The following is a 22,041-nucleotide window of genomic DNA, read 5'->3' on the forward strand; positions in this document are numbered from 1 at the left end:
TGTCAGCTAGTTCATCTGGAATGCATAGTTCCCTTAGATATTCCGGAGCAGAGTTGTGTAGTGATTTATACATAAGACAACAGAGTTTGTATTCCACTCTCTGTGGAAAACGTAGCCAGTGAAAAATAAGTCTTGCTGCAGCATTTACAACAGACTGTAGGCGAGTCATTTTGTTCATTGGTAGACCTGCATAGACACCATTACAATAATCGACTCTAGACACTACAAACGCAATTATTAATTGACAGGCGGCATCAACCGGCAAATTTTTGCATATACATTTCATTTGTCTCAGTTGGTAGAAGCATGAACTTATCGTTTTACTAATTTGAGCGTCAAGAGAAAGGTCAGAATTGAGTAAGACTCCCAGTAGTTCAGTGTTGTAATAAATAATCAAGAAATTGTAAAAAGGATACAGCCAGCACCAACAACACAAGTTTTTCCCGGAGGTTTGCTAAGACTGAAGATGTCATCACTAGTGATGGCATTCTCTAGGGCTCCCGGACAATCGGGGTAATGTGGACGGCCTCCTACAGCAATCAATATATTGTTAGCCTTCAACTCCTTCTCGCTTCCATTTTTCATCACAGCCACTACGGTATTGGCATCTCTGAAGTGACCCAACCCATTTATGTATTCCACTTTCTTGTCACGGAGGTCTACTCTTGTAACCCAGTTGACAGATTTAATGTGGTTTTGGATAGATTCAGTCAGTTGGCCCCAATCATTCTTAATAGTCTCGGGGCTTGTAAACTGCCATCCATAAGCTTGAGAATCCTAAACAAAAACATTAAATAATAACATCCAAATGAAGTTTCACACCAAGAAAAACATTATAATGCCAATGAAATAATAGGTATATCATTTTAAAAACATGATAATTTCCGCAAGAAATGAAAACAGATATTAAAAAAACAAATGAATAACTAATACATTAATACCATTAAAAAAATATATACATTTGTGTTAGAATTTAGCCCAATATTTTAATTTTGGGGGCATTTTTAAACAGTTAAGAATAAATGGGCTAAAAAAATGGGGATTAAGTTCTGATAGAGAGGAGATTGAACCTTGTCATTGAATATTTAGGGATATTCTGACTTATACAGAATTTAGAAGAAAAATTTAAAATCTCACATGGATAGCTTCTCCAAGTAAGGCAGCCTGGTGCATGAGCTTCTTGGGTATACAGCCCACGTTAACACATGTCCCACCGAGTCCCCACTTGGTCCCCTGTGGTGAGGGGGTCACATAATCCAAAACTGCAACCTTTGCCCCCAAGTTAGCGGCCTCTTTGGCGCATGACAAGCCCCCCGAACCGCCACCAATAACCACCAGGTCATAGTCATACTGAGAAGCTAAGGGAGAAAAATATATAATTTACCAGTTTCAACTAATCTGTTCATCCAAAAAATGTCGAAACAAATTACTTGCTGTACACACAAAGTTTCCTTGATTGATAGTAGTATTCGGATAGATTATAGCTCTTCTCATATTAAAATGAGAAATTCTAATAGGTTTTATTCTAGCTTTATACTGTAACAATTATTATTGTGTACCTACATGTTGGATGTTGCTAAATAATAACAAAAAGTTTAATATATAATAGCAAAAACCATTAGCCATGTGGGATAACTACTCTATTATTTATATAATGTTTTATGATAGATGGTGATTAGATTTCTTGGTGCATCATCAGTACCTATGTAGAAGACTGACTTTCACTTATAATATTTCAAGGTTAGAATGGCTGGAGTGATTTGTCATGATTGCATCACAGATAATACTGTACTTACTTGAGCTTAAATATCGATTGTTTCTTGTAAAAATATAAAAACCTTCTTTCAAAGTAATTGAGCGGAAAAGGCTGCCAAAAGCTGACATTATCACATTTATGACATAGACAACAACTACCAGATCGTGTCCCGCTGCTGGAATCGCACACGACTTGTGACAGTCAGATAAAAGTTAGCATCCGCGCCGCATTCAACAATGAAGTCTGTAATGATAACCGGATCGAATCGAGGATTAGGCTTCGGAATGGTAAAATATCTTCTCTCGCGGAAAACTCAACCTTCGCGTATAATAGCCACATGCAGAAAGCCGGAAGAAGCGAAGGTATAAAAAAACATCTTATTGATAATGTGTACTGAGCTGTAAATAGAAGACCACTTACCTATTGGTGCCATTTCTCTCAATTTATTTAAATAAGATAAATTGAAATGCTTGTTACAACTATTAAAACTAATTTAAAAAACGAATTCGACCACAAATCAGCGCCGACTGCGCACTGCAACCAAGTCAGCAAGCGGCAAGTAACCAAACGGGTCTGAAATCGAACTGACGGTTTTCAACGTTTGACAGAAGTTTAACCGAAACCTTTATTTTTTATCTCTAGCGCCATCTTGACAGAAAGATAAATATAAATATTATCTTACAATACGGCAATAATTTACTTTTATCATCTTTTGATTGAAGTAGGTATTTCTTGTTTTCTAGAATCATCTAGATTCTAAATAAAATTACTTTGGATTGATAAATTGTTTGCGTAACATACTTTAGAGTTTTTTTCAGTTATTTTTATTCGTTTTTTTTCTTCAGTTTTTTAGGCCTTTTACCGAAATATGATAATATTGGTTGAAATGTAATTAATAATTAGTAAATCGGGTACTTATCGAAATCGAAAAAAACAATAATAAGGAATAAGCATATTAAGTGTACCTAGTACTTGGCTCACATCCACTTATTCAATCTGAAGATGCCCGTTACAGGGTGAAAGCACTTTCTGATAATAAAAATAAAAGGTTTCAAATAATAGGGAAATATCACTTTTTTTATACATTTTCAAAGTAATAAAGATCTATGAAATACTGTCCAGAAAAAAAAAATTGCCAATTATTAGTAGCATAAAAAATATGTTTAATTTGTAGTTTTAAATTCCCGCGAAAATGATCATTCTATTGGCCACGCCCCTAATACGTGATGATTCATGTTTATTTATTCCTGGCCATTGAAATTTGTTTATAACATCATTACGAATCTTGACATCACAACAACCAAGGCGAAACACGTCTTGTTTTTCTTACAACATATTTTTATTAAATTTATTTTTTACATTTTACGTTTCTCCACAATATCCAGATCGATTTGGAAAATATAATTAATTATTCTAAATCCATTTCGTATATTTTTATATAGGTATTCGTAGTATGTTATATTTCCCTATTGCAATTCAGAGCCGGACCGACCATAGGTTCAGTCGGCACAATGAACCAGACACTTGCTTGCAAGGCGGGGGAGAATATGGGCATATATTTTTACAAACGTGTACATTCCCTTCCCTTTTCGACGTTGCGCTGAATCCTGATAAATCCGGCGCTGTTCGATCAAAATTCACAATTGAATAATATAAATTATGTTTTGTGGTTGTTTTTAAAAAAATAACGTTTCATTTGGATAAAAGTTTGTCTTTATTAAAGTACTTACTGTAAAATTTTATACTATACACAATTAGAGTGAAATACTTGTATATACCCAATGGGGTATAATTAAATATCGAATCGGATTGTGGTCCAGTGGCTAGTGTCTCGGACTCACGGCTCAAAGGTCCGTGGTTTGAATCCCACTCTACCCCAACTTGATTCCCATTTTCTAACAGTGAGTTATTTACAACTCTTTGAAAATGGCCCTCAAAATTACATGCTTGGGTAAATCATAAGAATGCAAATATTTATTTTTTACCTAAAAAAAAAGGGTGTGAAGAAAATGCCATTTTAATTCAGGGGTAAATAATTGCCTTCTGTGCTTTCAGTCTTTAAAGGACTTTCATCATAATCAGATGTGATACTGCGCAGAAATATCCTATGGGATAGTGTGTGATGAAAATTAGCTTTAATTGCACTGCAATTGTGGAAAACAATACATATGTATCGTTTAATTTGTATTTATAATCCTTTTTTTTTTTAAGTCGTTAATAACCTATGCATTCTTCACACTAAATTGTATGGCGAAGTTTCTTGAAAATATATGAAAAAATTCATAAAATTTATTTAAATTAAAACGAACTACTGTGAACAACGTTACTAGTTCTTCCGAATCAACCGATGATAGATTTCCGATTTACGGGAAGCCAATTCCCCAATCAGCAGAACTCACTGAAGAGAACTTATGTTGTCATACACAAGAGTAATTTCACAATTATTATTTTTTTTTTTTATGTTTAATAAAACTTTAAAAAATCATGGCGATACATATACGCTTGTCGGTCTGCTTCCCTTCCTCTCAAGTTCCTCATTTCCAACGATGTCACATACACGCTGATGCAGTCCATCCATCGCATTTTGGGCCTTTTTGATCTTCGTTGTCCTTGTGGCACGGAGAAAGTAACGCGTTTTATGGGGTTTTAGCTGTCCATTCTAATTATAGGGCCAGCCCACCTTGATGGAGTTGATTACATCGGGCGCTCTGTAGATTTCATGTAGCTCCCTATTGTAGCGACGACGCCAATGGTTGTTTTCTCTCACAAGGCCATAGACAATTCTGAGGATTCTTTTGAAAGCTGCAATGGTTCCCTTAATATTCTTTCTCGTAACCCAGGTTTCGAAGGCATATTTTATTTATTTATTGCATAAAATAAGTATACATATTTAATAATAGGGAATCTATATAAAACTAGTGAATAGAAAATGAAAACGAAGTGTTCTCTGTTTGGGATAGTCTCCATCTAATATGGCTCAGCCTGTTCTAAGATGGAGATTTTTTATCTTTTAAAGCCTGAGTAGTTCCATACTAATAATTAAGTTTAAGATTAGGATCCGTAATACCTGTATATAAGAACGGTAATAAATTAGACATAATTAACTATGGACCCATAACTATATTAAATACATTTACAAAAATTATTGAAAAAGTTATCAAACTTCAATTATCTACATATCTAGAAAATAATGACATTTTGTCAGAAAATCAATTCGGTTTTCGAGAAAAAAAAGGAACAACAGGTGCAATAGCAAAAATGATCCAGTTTATAACTTTGATTGATTTATAACTTGATTTTTCTCAAGCCTGGGTGCTCTGTGATGTAATTCACCACTGTAATTAGGCCTCCTGGCCTGTTGTGGTGCAAAAAAAAAAAACATATCCATAGTTATTTATTTAACTACCCATTTGGATAGAGGTGATAAATGTATTAGTATCTTTCTCGATCTATCTAAAGCATTTGATACTATAAATCATGTTACACTTTTCCAAAAACTTAGAGGAATAGGTATCGACAATAAAGAACTAAAATTATTTCAAAGTTATATACACAACAGAAAACAAGTTGTCAAAATAAATAACAAAATAAGTGACCAAACCAATATTACCTATGGAGTACCTCAAGGTAGTATTTTAGGACCAATCTTATTCTTAATATACATAAATGATATGTGCCATTTAAAGATCGATGGTTCTGTTATAAGTTTTGCTGATGACACCGTTCTATTATTCAAAAATAAAACATGGAAGGAAACAAAATATCTGAATATAGTAAAGGCATGGCTAGATACTAATTGCTTAACTCTTAATAAATCTAAAACTAACTTCATTCCATTTCAAATCAGTTCTAGAAACTATTCACAAAATGCTTATTTTAACATCAAACAACATAATAATAATTGTCTTCAAAGTGCTCATTGTAATTGCCCAATACTGGATTGGACAGACAATGTCAAATACTTAGGAGTTATTATTGATATAAATTTAAAGTGGAAACAGCAGATTGAAAATGTTACTAATAAACTTAAGAGATTAACGTATATATTTAAAACAATTCGAAATATAATTAATGTACAGGAACTTTTAAAGATTTATTTTGCATTGTGCCAATCAATTTTGGAGAACGGTTGGGGTGGTGCGAGTGACACAGTTTTAAATAGTGTATTTGTTGCACAAAAATCCATCATTAAAATAATACTCAAGAGTCCCGATACAGACATCTACCGAAGAAATATTCCATAAATCACAACTTATGACACCAAAACAATTATACGCTAAAACAATACTCACATATAGATTCAAAAACTACTCTTACTCAAATGAAAGACATAACCCCCACAATACATCACATACAAATAATATAATCACTAGATCCTCAACACATAGACAACTTAAACAAATACAAACTAATACCACTTTCGGACAAAGGGATTTTTAGTATTATTCAATTAAAATCTATAACCTACTTCCACTATCTATTAAAGCAATTAGTAATGAGAAAATGTCTAAAAAGGCTATAAAAAGTGAATAGTGGAGCTAGGTAGAAGTAAAATGGATTGTCTCATTCGCCCATACCAATACTGAATTGACTGCTCCACAACTGTATAGCTTATGTTAAGTTTTTGTTATTTTCATTGTGTGTTTTGTAATATAAATAATATAGATGTACATAAATACCTTGTTTTTAAAACTGTCTGAATATTTGTTAATTATGTTTGTTTTTTAAGTTAGTCTTCTTTGTTTATTCTCAAATGTAATTAAAAAAAACTAAATTGTTAAGTGTCCTCGGAAACCCCAGTGAGGTCACATTATTTTTATTATTAATTATAGTTTGTAAGCGAAAAATATGAATAAATAAATAAATAACAAAAAAAAACTAAAACTACTTATATATAATATGTCAGGATATGTTTGATTAGAGTTTTGTACAGTATTACCTTAATATTTTTTCGTATTAGTTTGGATCATAATTGTTTCTAAAGCGCGTAGTAGCAACGGTTAGCAGCCATAATTATTTTGAAAAAAATGTTCTTGAGAAATTTTCATAATAAATTGTAATGTTATTAAAAGTTTATATTATTTCTTTAGATGTTATGAACTAACTTAATAAAGCATAAATAAATAAATTATTCTACTCCTGATTTCTTCCTGTGTATTGTTATCACTGGTGACTGTGGAACCCAGGTATGTAAACGAGTTGATCACCTTAAAATTGTAGTTTCCTGCTGTGAAGGTATGGGGGATTATGCCTGGGGTTTGGAAGGCAATTATCAATTGTATTTTGTCCTCATTAATGAAGAGTCTTATTTCCCTTGCACTTCATTCAAGCGCTATGAACACTTGGCGGATGGCAAGAAGAGATCTTTCGATGATGTCAATATCGTCCACCTAGGTGAGCAGCTGAACTGACTTAAAGAAGATATTGCCTCTGTTATTGAACAGGAGACATGCTAACACTGTAAAAGGCCAATATACGTCTGGAAAACTTTTGAGAGATCTTTATCGATCCTTTCTTTGGATATAGTCAGGCTCATTGTTCAACAATGTTTGACTTCCATATTCCCATCTCAAAAATGTTTTCTCTTTTTGTTGAAATAAATTTAAATAAGAGCTCATTGTTGTTCGTACAAGTCTAATGAACTTATTTGGGATGTTTAGTTCAGACATTGCTTTATAAAGTTCATTTCTGTTTACACAACATAGTCTGCCAGTATAAAAACAGGTGGCAAATCGTCGCTTCAGTTTGTTTTTGTCCAACAGGCCAAAACACAAATCTGCAGAAATAGAGCTTCAAAGTTTTTTTTACAAAATAGGCATAAATAATAACCACAATTTAAGACAAAATTTGTTAAAAACCCCTTAAACAATTTATTAATAATATTTTTATCATTTTAATTTTATAAATAAAGGCTTTCTCGGAACTCCCGTACACTTAACTCAATTTTGTTAAAAATGGTATATTGGACAAAAACAAATTAAAGTGACTAAGTGTCTATGTTGCATTCCTGACACTTTTCCAGTATCTGTCGCAGGCCATGAATTTGGCCGGTTGTACCTTTCCCGGGTGTGAAACCACACTGATAGTTGCCAATGATTCTATTGGTGTATACAGTAAGTCTCGAGAAGAGGATGTTTGAGAATATCTTATAAGCAGTGTTCAACAGTGTTATGCCTCTGTAGTTCAAGTTCAGTCCAACTGATCCCCTTTTTTATGCAGTAGGCATAGGACACCCTCAGTTCACTCATCAAGTATCGTTTCAGCCCTCCAGACTTCTTTGATTATTTAAAGTATTGTTTAAGTCAAGGGCTCTGGTGCGTATTTATATAGTTTACTAGGGATGCTGTCTGCCCCTGGGGCTTTATTGTTTTTCAATTTTTTTTGGCTAACTTGACTTCTATCAGTGTTGGTTCTTGTGCGTTAGTCTCAGTTCTCCAATTGCAAGTTCATCATTTGTCTGTTGACTGCTTCCATTGAGTAGTTCAACGAAATACTCTACCCACCTCTCCAACACCGCATTGCTGTCACTAACAATGAGGTCCTATTTATTCATGCATGTAGTTGTTTTTAGTTTGAAAACCTTTCAAAGTGGGTTGGTTTAGCAATGGGGTTCTCGGATGTTTTTTTATGATAAAAAAATCTGAACAAAACTTTATACTTCAATCTCAAAAAAAAACATTTGAACTTAATTCAGTACTCATCGTAAGATATGTAATTTGAGTTCGTAAATTATATTATGTAACTTGATTTCTGCTGACATTATCATGTTTTGGTAAAAGGCCTCATAAAAGAAAAATATGTTTTTTAACTATTACTAATGATCAAACAACCAATTCTTAGTTGTCACTGTATTTTTTTACTTGAAAATTAATGCAATGATAAAATTATTAAGTTTACCTACTATGGGATAAACTAAATTTGAAGCATTATATTTTTTGTCACTCTGTTTATATACCTAGTTTAATAATTGATTTTCCTTTTTTATTTACAGGAACTTCAAGAATTAAAAACATCATTTGAAAATTTGCACATATTGAAATTGGGTGAGTATTTGAACCTTACGCCTTAGCACTCCCTAAACCCATCGCTGATAGATTGTCTCTTTTTCTATCATAAAATACATTAACAATATTTTGAGTTTGTTCAAATTTTTGTAGACCCTTGTCTAGTCTAGTCCTTACTAGATTCAACCCTTTAGGAAGTATTAAAACAGCTCTGAAGCTGAAACAGCTATTTAACTTCACAAAGATCAATAGATGGAAGAATTGAAGGAATATAGAAAGAAACAGGCAGAATGGTGAATGTTTCAGTGTGTAAAGTGGCCACTTAAACCAGCCAATGACAGGTCATAAACCTTGTAAATGCGTAGACTTCTATATTTCCGTCTCTAAAATGGTATTTATCTCTTTTTCAATGTACCTATGAATAAAATCCTTTTTTCTCCTTAACGTCAGCCCTGATGAACGACACTATACAATAATAAATACCATAAAAACTCATTGTGCATAAAATACATTTACCTGATTGTAAAAAAATAATGCTCAGTGATGTCTTTTTGGCTACAAAATCATATTTTTTTTATATATATTTTTTTTAATATGCTAAGTACACCCTAAAATCAAAATCTGACAGCATGTTGCCAGAGTCTGTGGTTGCCAGCCTCGAAACAGACACTTGCAGCATTATATATCTTATTTATTTTACGGAACAAGCGCCTTTTACATTATTAAATACAAGAATACAATGAGAATACAAAAATAAAAAACAATTTTAAAACATGGATATATAAAAATAACAAGAAAAATATATATACATATATGTATGTCAGCATACAAAATATATAAAAAAGTCAGCATAATATAAACAAAAAATGAGTTAACAGCAGATCATTAGCATAAGTAACTTTTGCAAATTAATGGTTACTATAGAACAGAGGTTCCCAAATTTTTGTGTGTCGTAGACCCCTTGCCATGTTTTTCGGTTTTTGGTAGACCCCCTACTTACCTGATATTGATTTTTCATAAATTTCTGACTGTAGTGAAGTTTAGTGTTAAAAACTTAAAGTTAAATCAAATTTTAAGTTTTATACATTTATTAATTGAATTTAAATTAAAACTACTCAAAATATAATTTTGTGCCTGTTATATAAAATAAACGTAACATAAAATAAACTAAGCAATAAGTAAATGTTTAAAGTGGGAAGGATGAACCTGAATTATAAATTATCAATTTTTGGCGTCAATTTTGTCAGGTTTAATCTTTAATCTCCTCGGCCAATGATGTCCAGTCTGTTTCTTTTTTTTGTTAGGAGATTGGTAACAGCGCTGAACCCCCTTTCCACTAGGTACGATGATGGAAAGAAAATTAAAAATTTCCTCGCTATATTGCCTACATCCTCAACTTACACAATTTTATAAACGTATATGATAATTTTTTTACTTCATAGGTACTTTTATAAATAATGTACTTGTCTTTTTATTATAAGATAGTATAATGTAAGTAAATAGGTACTATCAGTGTTTGTTGAGATCCACTATCGTGGACCCCCATTTTCATTTCTTGGACCCCCAAATTTTTTTTTTGTTGACGTAGACCCCTTGCAGGTTGTCATAGACCCCTGGGGGTCGATATAGACCACTTTGGGAATCACTGCTATAGAACATCATAAAATATTTATAAAGAGATGATTTTAATTCACAGAGACTCGAGTTAAAAATGTCCATACAAAATATTAATTTCCTAGTCTGTGTATACGCGGTCTATACCGCCTATGTGAGTCACAAAGATAGTTGGTTTGAGAAGGATGACAATAATATAGAGTATTTTGTCTAGTCTTACGTGTTGGTATGTTAATATTTATTAAATCCAGGAGTTCGCAACAATCTTGTGTAAAATATATCAATAAGGGGACCTACAATATTAACTTTTTCTTACCTACGTACTATTATCCTTATTTCAAGTTACATAATTTTTTTTTAAAAATGATTACATAATAGTCCGTGTCTACTCCCTAGATGTAACACAATATGCTATTTACAAATTGTCTTAAGGCTCTGTTCAACTTCTAAACAAGTTATGCTTCACATAGTTTAGAAATAAGCTGCCAAGATCTGTCAAAAGTCAATATCTAGAATATGAAGAACCTGATACTAAATAAAGTAGGAAAGTGTGGGGTAGAAGATCTCAGTATGTGGCCCAGCCAATTAAACCAGTAGTCCCGTGGCTAATGTCGTGGACTCTCGAATCAGAGGTATTAGGTTCGAGCCTCGCTATACTACAACTTGATTCCATTTTCTAATAGTGAGTCATTTAAAACTCTTTGAATATGGCCCCAAAATCTAAATGTTTGAGTTAATCGTAAGAACACAAATATTTATTTTAACTAAAAACCCTTTTCTTTATCTTCCTCTGTCATGGCAATGGATACTGCATCCATTGCTTTATTTTTAAATTTCTTAAACGAAAGCAAAAATAAACTTTTAGAAATCTATTCTTAAAACATTAAAAAATCCTGCTTTTGGCCCTTATGAGTTACTATGGCGTTGGTTTTTTACTAGGCAAACATTTTAATTTCAACAGAATACTATATTCAAAACGGAAAATAATACAATTTTTTTTTTTTCAGACTTATGTGATATCAATTCTTTTGCTGAAGTTGTAAAAGAAGTCAATCATATAACACAACATGATGGGTTGAATCTTTTGATTAACAATGGAGGAGTGTCTTCTAAGTTTACAACACTTAACTTCGTAAAATCTGAACAAATCTTGGAAAATTTTACAACTAACACACTCGCTCCAATTATGTTAACAAAGGTTAGTAATTCATTTGGCGACAAAAATATCAAATATATGTATTTTAAAATATGTATATATAATATTTGAAGCAAATAATATAACATTCTAGAACTGTAACTGTATTTAAAAGAAGCACTTACACACTGCTGGTCGAACAATAAGGAGAGGTCTCAGCAAAATGTCCGTACGAGGTTTTCCCAGAGCATGAATTATGTCAAACCCAAAACCCGTACAACTTTTGCTCAGAGACATCTCTCATTTATCGCACCGAGAGTGTTCAATATTTTGGAAGAGCTTATTAAGCTCTCAGGACAAAAACTATTTTCAAGAAAGTAGTTAAGGACTGGATTTTCCTTAGTGGGAGGGATTTGAGTAGGAAACTCCTTGATGATTTTCCGAATGTTTGAGTTTACTGTTTACCATATAGATACCTATATATTTTTTTAAAGTTATTTTTTATGTTTCTGATCCTATATTTGGGGTGATATACTCATGTGTCTGTTTCAACTAATTGCTAGTCCCATCTCAACACAGGACTTTTAGTCCCATGGAGTTGTGACTTATGTCTCAAATAATGTATAATAAACTTATGTATGTATGTAATAAATAAATAAATGTAGCATATGCAAATTACAGGAACAGGATCAACTTTCATGCGCTTATTGTTGATTTTAGCATCTGCTGCCATCTTTAAAAGAAGCATCACAGAAAAATAACGAAATGGAAATGGGAATATACAGAGCAGCAGTCGTTAATATAAGTTCTATTCTTGGTTCTATAGATGCTAATGATAAAGGAGGATTTTATCCATATCGCTGCTCAAAGGTATGTTATCCGGACTAGACTTCTTTGATGGTGCTACAGCACAAATCGAGACTTGGCCTCATTCAACTTTTGCCTCCAACTCCGCCTGTCCTCGGCAGCCGTTTTCTAATTTACAACGTGTAGAAACTGCGCTGCATCTTTTTTTACAACATCCTACCACCTCAGCCCCTGGGTCTTCCAATCTCTCTCACTCTCTAAAATTATTTAAGTTAAATATAACCAAAAGGCAGTGAAAAATGAGAAAACAATTGCTAGTATAATTTTTTGTGATCAATATTGAAAATATGTCTGCCTCTTAGTCTAGTGGTTATTTTTGCCTACCATGCAAGAGTCTTGGGTTGGATTCCCAGAAGAGTTTATTTAAACAAAAAAGGTGTTTATATAATGTGGTATTTCATAGTCTCTGGACCGGCACCTGAAACAAGACTGATCATTTTGTCTTCATATAACAAAATAAATTATAGATACTATGTGGTTATTATTATAGGCGGCCTCCGTGGTGTAGTGGTCAAGTCCCTTGACGCACGGAAGGTTCCGGGTTCGATTCCCGGTGAGAACACAAAAATTTAATGTGAGTTTTCTTAAGCCTGGATATTCTGTGTTGTAATTCACCACTGTAATTGGGCTTCCTGGCCTGTTGTGGTGCAAAAAAAAATGTGCGACATGAAGTTTCATGCACAGGCATTATATGCTTAAACTAAAACTATAATAACTATAATTATTGTCAGTATACAAATTTAGTGCCCTATGCACCATTATGTGTGAATAAGGGAATTATTGGTTGTTTTTCTTCTTATTTGTACCCATAGATGGCTAGATATAATATGTGCGTAAATAAAATTAGGTACATATCCTAATTATGTTTTTTCTGTAGAACAATATTTTTATTGTGATGTAACAACATTGTTTAGTAGAAGTTATGATGTGCATTAAATGCCACATAATCTAATACCCGTATGCAGAGACAAAACTTAAGGTGAAGAAAGTACATTCTATTGTCTTCACCTGCGGGTTATTCTCTGCATATGAGATTAGGATGTACTTTCCTCACCTCAAGTTTTGTCTCTGCATACGGGTATAAGAAATCAAAAAATATACTGTGCTAATGAGATTCTCAAAGATCAGTAATATTATTTCCTCCATTATCTTTTTTTACAGACAGCCCTTAATGCTGCCACTCGTTCCATGAGCATAGACTTGAAAAAGGACAAAATACTGGTTGTATCACTTCATCCTGGCTGGGTGAAAACTGATATGGGGGGCAAACAAGCTCCTTTAGACGTAGAGACAAGTATCACAGGAATGTTCCAAACACTGGCTACTTTGAAAGAAGAAAATTCCGGAAACTTCTACCAATATGACGGGCAAAAATTAGATTGGTAGAGCACAAGTATTACGATGAGATTGTAATGTTGTAGATATTGTGAACTTGATAACTTATACAGTGCCATTTTCATAATATAATACCTCAAGGGCATTTTACAAAGTGATTCTATGAATATTGTTATTAATTTGACTTAAAATCTTAGTAAAACTTTTTGGTAAAACACAGTAGCGATTTTACAGGCGAGGCGTTGCGGCACGTTGAATAAAAAGCTTTAATATAAAAATATGTCAATGCAAAAACAACCCTATTCCCTAGTCCAAAATACAGTCCTATTTTTCGCAACACACGGGCAATGCACACGACATCTTCAAGTCGCCCTCTTTCAAAAAACACTTTTATTTTAATGTACATAAGTTTAAATTTAGAGTATATTAATATCGGTTAGGTGGAAAGTAAATAAGCCTCAAATGTTAAGAGAAAACATACTCACCAAACATTAGTGTGAATGTCTACCTCTGAGGTACAGATATATTGTAGCCTTACTAGAAATTTAGTACCAAAACCGCCAATGGTAAGACAATTAATTTCATCATCACACGCTACGGGTTTATTCAAATGATTTAGAGAACAGGTGGATTGTAAGTTTTTTCCGAAACATATCTTCACTGGTTTTTTGCATGTAAATATTTAACCTGTATTTTTGTTTAGATTATCACATTTTGGTATAAGATCTCGATAAAAAACAAGCATCAGTAAATATGTTAATTATTACATGATCAGTTTCTTTACATTAATTTTTGATCAGTTTCTTTACATTAATTTTACTTTGCATTATGGTAAAATAACTCCTTTACCTGTAAGATAATAACCATAACATGTTCATAGTACAGTAAACTCCCCTACGGCCTCATGATGTAATGGTCAGCGTGTTTGCCTGCTGTGCAAGAGGTCTCGGGTTCGATTCCTGACATGGTTGATATGAAATATTAAAAAATGTGTTTTAACACTAGAATATTTCATAGTCCCTGGACTTTTACCTGAAGCATAAGACTGATCATCTTACCTTCATGTAACAATGACAATCAAGATATGCCGCAATTGGAGTACCAATGCAGTGCCCTATGCACCATTAGGTGCAAAAAGCGAATGATGATAAAACCGGGGGGGGGGGTTAATGTTGAGATAGGTTCCATGTTATCAGGGTGAATGTTATAGGGGGTTGATGTTTTTACATCTTAACCAACCCAAATGACTAGACTGGCGTGATGATTTTGGATGGGCAGGGAAGTTCAACATGGCAGTTTATTAGTTAATTTTACAAAATGAGCATGTATTCAACCACTGTCAGTATCATCTAATATCACATTCCATCGAGACTTTTTTAATACCGGTTGCACAATTTCTTTATCATTCTGATTATCAACTGTATTACAATTTTCTTTATCGTCGTTAATAACTTTTGCCTGCATTTCTTGGTCAATTATGATATAGGGCTTTACATATTTCTAAAGTGCTTCGTGTAATGTTTGTTCCGCTGAATGCATCTATCAAGGTCAAGGCGCACGGACCTACTGCGTTATACGGGGAACCACCGTTATAGGAAAAAACTGCCGCAAACGTTATAGGGGGAAACTTTATACGAGTATAAGTTATAGGGAGGTTTACTGTATTTGGAAAACCTACAACTATAAATCAGATTAAAGGTATGAGAATAAGGAAAGGCCGATATTAGACGTTGCTATAAAGCGCAGTATATTGCCTAATGCAATCCTAAAATATTGCTCAAATATGACACAAAGTAGTACTTATTCAAATCTTGATATTGAAACAAAAACTTCCGATTGGTGGCATTATTGTTCTTTATATCCAAGTAGTATTTTTCTAAGGAATTTTATCGAAAAGGTATCAAATGGTGTTTTTTATGGGGCCCTTACTCTTTCATTAGAAGTAAGCATATTAGTCACAGATGTCAATTGCTACCATATCCAATCTATCAGAATGCCATTTATTTTGAGAGACAATTTATAAATGAGAGTGTATGAGCCCTATCACTTCTCCGCATGAGTGAAAATAAGGTTGTAATACGTAAATAATAAACTGAAAGGATCCATTAAACAAAGTTGCATGCCAATGGTTAGGAATGAATGAGTAATTGTTTAATGTGATACAAGTTTTATTAATCACAATTATAGTTTTATGTAGTAGACATGATGGAATGTAGAAAATAAATGTTATTCTACAACTGAAAACATCTTTAAAACTCCCCTGAAAATGTTAAAATGTCAAATTAAAAAAGCCATATTTGTAGAATTTAAAATTCAATTAATAGTCATTAACTTTATTGTAACAAATTATAAAGTGATAAATTTGATACATTAAATGAACTGAGAACAGGGAGACTAGAGAATTAAATACAAGTATCCAACGCAACGGCAGCTACAGAGTTGTACATATTATATATAATAAAGTAAAGACAGCATTGGCACTCTTGCTTCTGGTTTAGTCAAAGTAAATTCATGAAGCCATTGTAAGGAAATAATGTGGAATAGCATCCCGACGCACTAACAATAAGCGTGTAGAACTATATACACTGGAGTCTTTTAACTGATGATATACAGTAATGTAGATGTACACTTAAAATGTTTTCTAATTATAAATCATTTACAAGCAATTTTTTTTAAAATTGGATTTTATTTTACAATTTCTTTCAATATTAAAATCATCCGCACCGATATGTTTCCAAAATAAGAAGGGCCTTGGGCGAATGTTAATAAGCGCATAATTCAGATCACACTATTTAGAACTCTTCATTTTCCAGCCTCTGTCTACAGTCTGGACAGTACCATTTTCCTTTAGGAGGTACCATGATTCCGACACATTCAAAGTGGAACCATTCGATGGAGCATCCTTCCGCATCACAAGCAATCATCTCCGAGACTTCATCGTATGGGCAACGGCAGTAGCAATACACACTCTCCCCTTCCCGAGCTTGCCTTACTCCCGCGGGTCGTGGAAAAGGAAAGGTTCCAACTATGGGTCTGCTAGCTGCCGGTTGGGGAGGTTCTTGGTCTACAAGTTCCGCTGTTGGATGATTTATCTGTAAAACCCCTTCTCGGCTGGAATCAGAGTCTTCTTCACTAGAACTATAAATTGGTTCTTTGAAAATAAGTTTGGGTGAAATAACTGGTTTGATCTCGCGAGCTAAAACTTCAGCCAATGGGGGTACTTCGAGGATGACAGGTTGCTGAATCACACTCGGTGAAGGAAGATCTTCTTTTCGCCATTCCAATTTTGGAGGCAAGTGCTGTTTGAGTGTGTATTCTTCATCACTAGAATACCCATAAAATTTATTTGGTACTCTACGTCTTTTAGAAGCTCTCTTACTATCAGCTTCACTTCTGAAGGATGCAGTGCCAGGTAAAGATGTAATTGTAGGACTCTTATCGATTACTGTGTTGGTTTGAAGAGAGATAGTAATTTTGTTAGGTAAACTAACTGGTATATCTTCTGGCCTTATTGTGACCTTGGGTACAGGTAATATGGAAATAGGTGGAATTTTGCGAGAAGATTCCGATTTTTTTGATTTTTTTTTCTTCTTTGTTTTTACTTTTTTCTTAGACTCCTTAACTTTTTCCATGTTTTCTGGTGTTACGGGCCTGCTTGAATCTAGATGTGTTCCATTATTAACGGGAGCCACTGTAGCTAATAACATCAATTGATTTCGTTTTTCTGCCAATATTTTATTAGCTAGGCGTTGGGGATGTTCGTCGTAAAAATCTTCATCAGTCTCAGTTTCATCAGTATCAAGGTCAGTTTCTGCCACCGGTACTTCCTGAGGTTCGGGAAGTACAAACCTAGGAGGTGATTCTTCTGTAGCCATAATGTCTACGGCTGATGCATCACTATCCTTACGTTGGGAACGGCGCTGCCCAGAACTAGACTCCGTGTCTGAAGAGGAAGAACTGGATGATGAAGAACCACTAGAAGAAGAACAGCTGCAGTTGGATCCGCAGGAACAACTAGAATCACTATCACTGCTGCTATCACTTGAAGATGAAATATTTGCTTTCTTATTTTTCTTCTTACTGCTTTTTAGTTTCTTTTTTAGTTCTCGGGTTGTTCCTTCGGGTGTACATAGGTTGACATCTTCTCTAGGCTCTTCTATAGGAATTACACAATAATCATGGTCAGAATCACACACGTGTTTCGGTTTGGGAGCTTGTATAGTTTCTGTCTGTTTTTCTATTTCAGCTTGGTAAATTTTAAAATTATCCCATATACCTACTACAGGCTGTTCAGGTTTGGGTTCTTCGGGAATGTCATTTTTCTTTGCTGAATCAACATCGTTCGAGGGTACACTATCAATATCATTAATTACCATATTTTCAACATTAGGAGTAGAAACATTATCAGTATCAGGAGTTTCAGTGGTTCCTGTAATTTCCTCAATCTTTTTTATAGTTTCAGGTTCTGATTCGTCACTACTATCACTTTCAGACAAGTTGAGTGCTGGTAAATTAACATCGATCAACAAATTATCCTTCTCTTTGTTTTTTTTATTTTTCTTGGATTTTTTATTTTTGAGTGCAGGTTTACTTTCAATATCTTTAATTACAGAATCTATTTCCTTAGAAGATTGTAAAGGAGATGAAGTCTTCTCATGCTCATCAATAGGAATGATTTGTTTAGGGGTATCATCCACTTTCAACGGAATTTCAAAATGTTGAGCAATGTGTTTTTTCAACAATTTTTTTGAGATAAATTTTTCTAAACAATTTTCTTCAGAGCATGAGTAAGGTTGATCATTACTGTGTAATCGTTTATGCACTTTTAATGAAACTGCTTTAGTAAATGTTAAATTGCATTCCTCACATACAAAGGAATTTGGCGGTATACAAAAATGGTAAACATGAGGCCACCTCTTTTGCAAACATTTTTTGCAAAGGACACTTTCTGTACCGTGTTTCCAAAATAAATGCTTAGTTATATCCGGTTTATTGCGGTAAGCTATTCCACAGCGGTAACACAAATGGTGAAGTTTATGTTTCCATACATGATTGGACAACTTGGACTGGTTCTGACATGTATCCAGGCATACATCACAGGCATGATGACGTTTGCGCAAGTGTACCATGAGTCTGAAGGCAGAAGGTATAGAATCATGTCGACACAAACAACAGCGGAATTGTATTTCGCAATTGGGTACATAAGTTCCGGGGCAGAGGTGACACAAGAGTTCGCTGTAGCTATAAAAATTAGATTTACACATGATACACAGTAAAATGGTTTTTTGATGCATTTTTCTGTTATGCATGTAAAGGTCCTTATGCACTGTAGTAACAAAGTAGCACTGGAAACACTCCAAAACATGATCGTAGAATTTCATGTCTATCTTTTCCTCTGTATCGTATCCCTCCAAGTTAAGGAAAATTTCTTGAACTTGTTGCAGACAAGATTTAATTTTAACCACTATAGTTTCTGGCATCAATTCTTCCGCAGTAATACTATCTACTGTAGCCGTGAACCGATGTTGAGCTATAAAATGCAAACCAAGTTGCTTAGCATTCACTGCCACTTTGCGTGCATGATTACAATATATACAATTATAAACTGTCGAAGATAAAAACACTCTTAACAAATCTTTTAAAGGGTACCGGTCTAAAGGTCTGTCCAAAGTAAGTTCTGTAAGAGCAATATCTTCACCGGCGACCACTATTTCACTATCCGCTGAAGTTTCAGTTTTTACAACGTCACTATCATGTACACACTCCTCCACTTCATCTTTGTACACCGTATCGTCTCTAACGGAATTACTATTTCCATTGTCACTTTGTAAATCAATGTCTACTGTCAACTTATCACTATCTTCACTTTCTGAAGAATAATCGCTAGTAGATTCCTTTTCCGTCAATATTTTAGGTACTTTAACAGTCAATTTTGGAACTCTATTTATTGTTTCTTTTACTTCTGGAGACACGATTTTTTGAACCATTGCATTTTGCGTGTTTTTAAACTGATATCTCTTTGGCGGGCGTCTATTGCGAGGGGGCGGTTTCAGGGCTGCTTTAACAGAATCAGCGCCAGTCTGAGGCATTGTTGTGTTAGAATTAGTAAAACTTGGCAGTGAAGTCTGATCACTTTTAGGAGAGTAGACACTGGTAGGTAATATGCCTCTGCTAATGTTCTGTTTTGGTAAACTGTCGGGAGACAAGGGTTGACTTCTTTCCAGGTCAAAATCTAAAACATCAGAAACGTGGTCATTCTTTTCTATGTCATCAGGAGCTTGAGAACTGGCCTTGATAACTTCTAAATCGGTAAAAGAAGATTCTGGACTATCTTCTTTATTATTATTGTTTTTCAAGATCGCGTTATGAATTTTACTGTCGCTTTCATCAAATTCCGATAATTGTGTTGATGAAGGTGATGCTTTGGGAATAGGAGAATGACATTCAGAATTATTCACCGACACAGCAGAACTCTCCAATTTGTTATCTACAGGTGGTGTTTTGGAGATAACTGGCTGTTCACCATCATCATCTCGAGAGGAATTAATCTCAATAACCTTTTGATCGGAACACAAACTATCAGCGCTAGTATTACTTTCAGTAATGGGTTCTCCGACTGAACAATTTATTTGATCTTCAAACGGAGTTTTTTTTACTTTATTTTTTACGTCTGTCGGGCTGGACCTTTTGTGTTTAAATCCCTTGGGACAGTCGGTAGAGTGACTTCCTTTGACTTTACAAACGGAACACTGTTTAATGGCCTGAGCGCACTCGTGAACTATGAAATTTTCTCTTTCGGTAAAAACTTTTTCACACTTACAACATAATAAATAAAACGAATCGGAAAACTTCGAAGAAAGGTCTTCTTTAGTAGAAAAATGATCTTCCTGAATATTATGCTTTACCACAAGATGAGAAGCCAGCTTCTGAGCTTGCGAAAACATTCCAAAACAAAAAAGGCAAGTGTGACGGTTGTGGACCTCGCGGATGTGCAGGAAGAGGTTCCAGTTCTCATAATATGTCCCGCAGGCGGAGCACAGGTAGACCTTGCGCGTGATGCGGAAGTTAGTGGCGGCGGCGGCGGCGGGGGAGGCGGGGGCGGCGGCAGGCGGCGCGGGACGGGCTGCCGCGGCGGACTGAGGCGAGCACAAGCGCTGGTGCTCCTTGAGCATGCCCAAACTCTCGAAGGAAGAAACACAACACTTGCTGCACTTGAATTTCACAGCTGGCTGCAATCCCAAGTACTGGGCGTATTCATTCTGCTGTCCATCTAGCTTTCTCCTTTTGTGTCCGTACTTGGTATTCTGCAAAGAGCCGTGAGGAGTGACTTGAGACTTAAAGGGAACCGGACGCTTAGAGCTATCCTTATGGTCTCCATTCTCCCTTGGGCGCACACTGCCGTCCTCGCGAGGACGTTTCAGGACTCTCCTGAAGGTGGAGTGTTGGGTGATGATGGGTTTGGGAAGTTTGGGAGCGACATCGCCACCTGAAATGAGCAACCCTTTCTCGATCTCGATAATCGAGTCTATTAAATCTCCGTCGGTGCTAGGAGTCTTCCTGAACAAGTTGGATTTGTTTGGAAAAGGCGAAAGTGTTTTCGAAAGTTTATCGCATTTCTCTACGCCGCCGTTCAAATTCGAATAGTTATCGACTGATTTATGACAAGGTCCGTTATCAAATCCTTCGATATTCGTTAAGTTATCTCTCTTCGCCTGATGACAGCTTCCATCTTCCATAATTGATCGAATATCTGAAAATAATACGTTTAGAGGTTAGTCACTGACCGCACAATACGAGAAAGGTATTATTTAAGTATTAACAATAAACAGGGAAAGCGAAACCAATCAACTAAGACCCGTAGCAACTGCAGAATTGAAAGTTGCCGGTATATGCTATTTCCACTAACCTTAAGAGTAGCGCAGAAAGGAGCAGCAAAAACAACCATTCCTGGTTATTTTCATCACACAAGTACTGTCGGAATGAAAAAAAGGCTTCGCCAAGTCGAGCGGGAGCCAATTCATCCCCGTAAAATGGCGTCACCAGTGCCTGGAGTCCTCAAAAGGTATATCTCACACCATATTCATTTTAAGAACTAATTCCCATGATAAAGTTTTGAAATATGTTTTGCTGAACGTCGGTTGAAAAATCAAGAGATCTTACTAAAAAAATATTATTGGTAAAAAATCTTAACATAATATATAACGACAAAATTCACGACCAGACGAACAACAGACGAAGACAAAATTTACCATCCACCATAGAAATTAGAAATATAGACAGCGTTTTTTTCAAAGACGACATATTTTCTACGTACATTTACCATAGACTAA

At 34.7% G+C, this 22,041-nt stretch overlaps 3 protein-coding genes across 3 annotated transcripts in view; 1 reads left to right on the forward strand and 2 right to left on the reverse strand.

The window, feature by feature from the left end:
* The window catches only part of LOC148278034 (thioredoxin reductase 1, mitochondrial-like), an 11,319-nt gene extending 8,988 nt beyond the window's left edge, over positions 1 to 2,331 (reverse strand). Inside the window, 3 exon segments of the mRNA XM_088231982.1 lie at positions 417 to 777; positions 1,138 to 1,358; positions 2,177 to 2,331. Coding sequence (XP_088088108.1) covers positions 417 to 777; positions 1,138 to 1,358; positions 2,177 to 2,189 — 595 coding nt within the window. The 5' untranslated portion in view covers positions 2,190 to 2,331.
* On the forward strand, positions 1,403 to 13,989 carry sni (SDR family oxidoreductase sniffer). The gene is made up of 5 exons (XM_088231983.1): positions 1,403 to 2,118; positions 8,748 to 8,799; positions 11,382 to 11,572; positions 12,230 to 12,379; positions 13,538 to 13,989. Exons 1-5 carry the CDS (start codon positions 1,993 to 1,995, stop codon positions 13,760 to 13,762), a joined length of 744 nt encoding a protein of 247 aa, XP_088088109.1. The 5' UTR covers positions 1,403 to 1,992; the 3' UTR covers positions 13,763 to 13,989.
* A 2,018-nt stretch (positions 13,990 to 16,007) lies between these two features.
* On the reverse strand, positions 16,008 to 21,989 carry MESR4 (misexpression suppressor of ras 4). The gene is made up of 2 exons (XM_088231972.1): positions 21,618 to 21,989; positions 16,008 to 21,461 (listed from the first exon to the last, which is right to left on the reverse strand). Exon 2 carries the CDS (start codon positions 21,445 to 21,447, stop codon positions 16,504 to 16,506), a length of 4,944 nt encoding a protein of 1,647 aa, XP_088088098.1. The 5' UTR covers positions 21,448 to 21,461; positions 21,618 to 21,989; the 3' UTR covers positions 16,008 to 16,503.
* Positions 21,990 to 22,041: the final 52 nt, after the last annotated feature.

The sequence above is a fragment of the Micrasema longulum genome, unplaced genomic scaffold (assembly GCF_059751315.1).
Source record: "Micrasema longulum isolate JH-2025_06_02 unplaced genomic scaffold, ASM5975131v1 h1tg000937l, whole genome shotgun sequence".
Lineage (NCBI taxonomy): Eukaryota > Metazoa > Arthropoda > Insecta > Trichoptera > Brachycentridae > Micrasema > Micrasema longulum.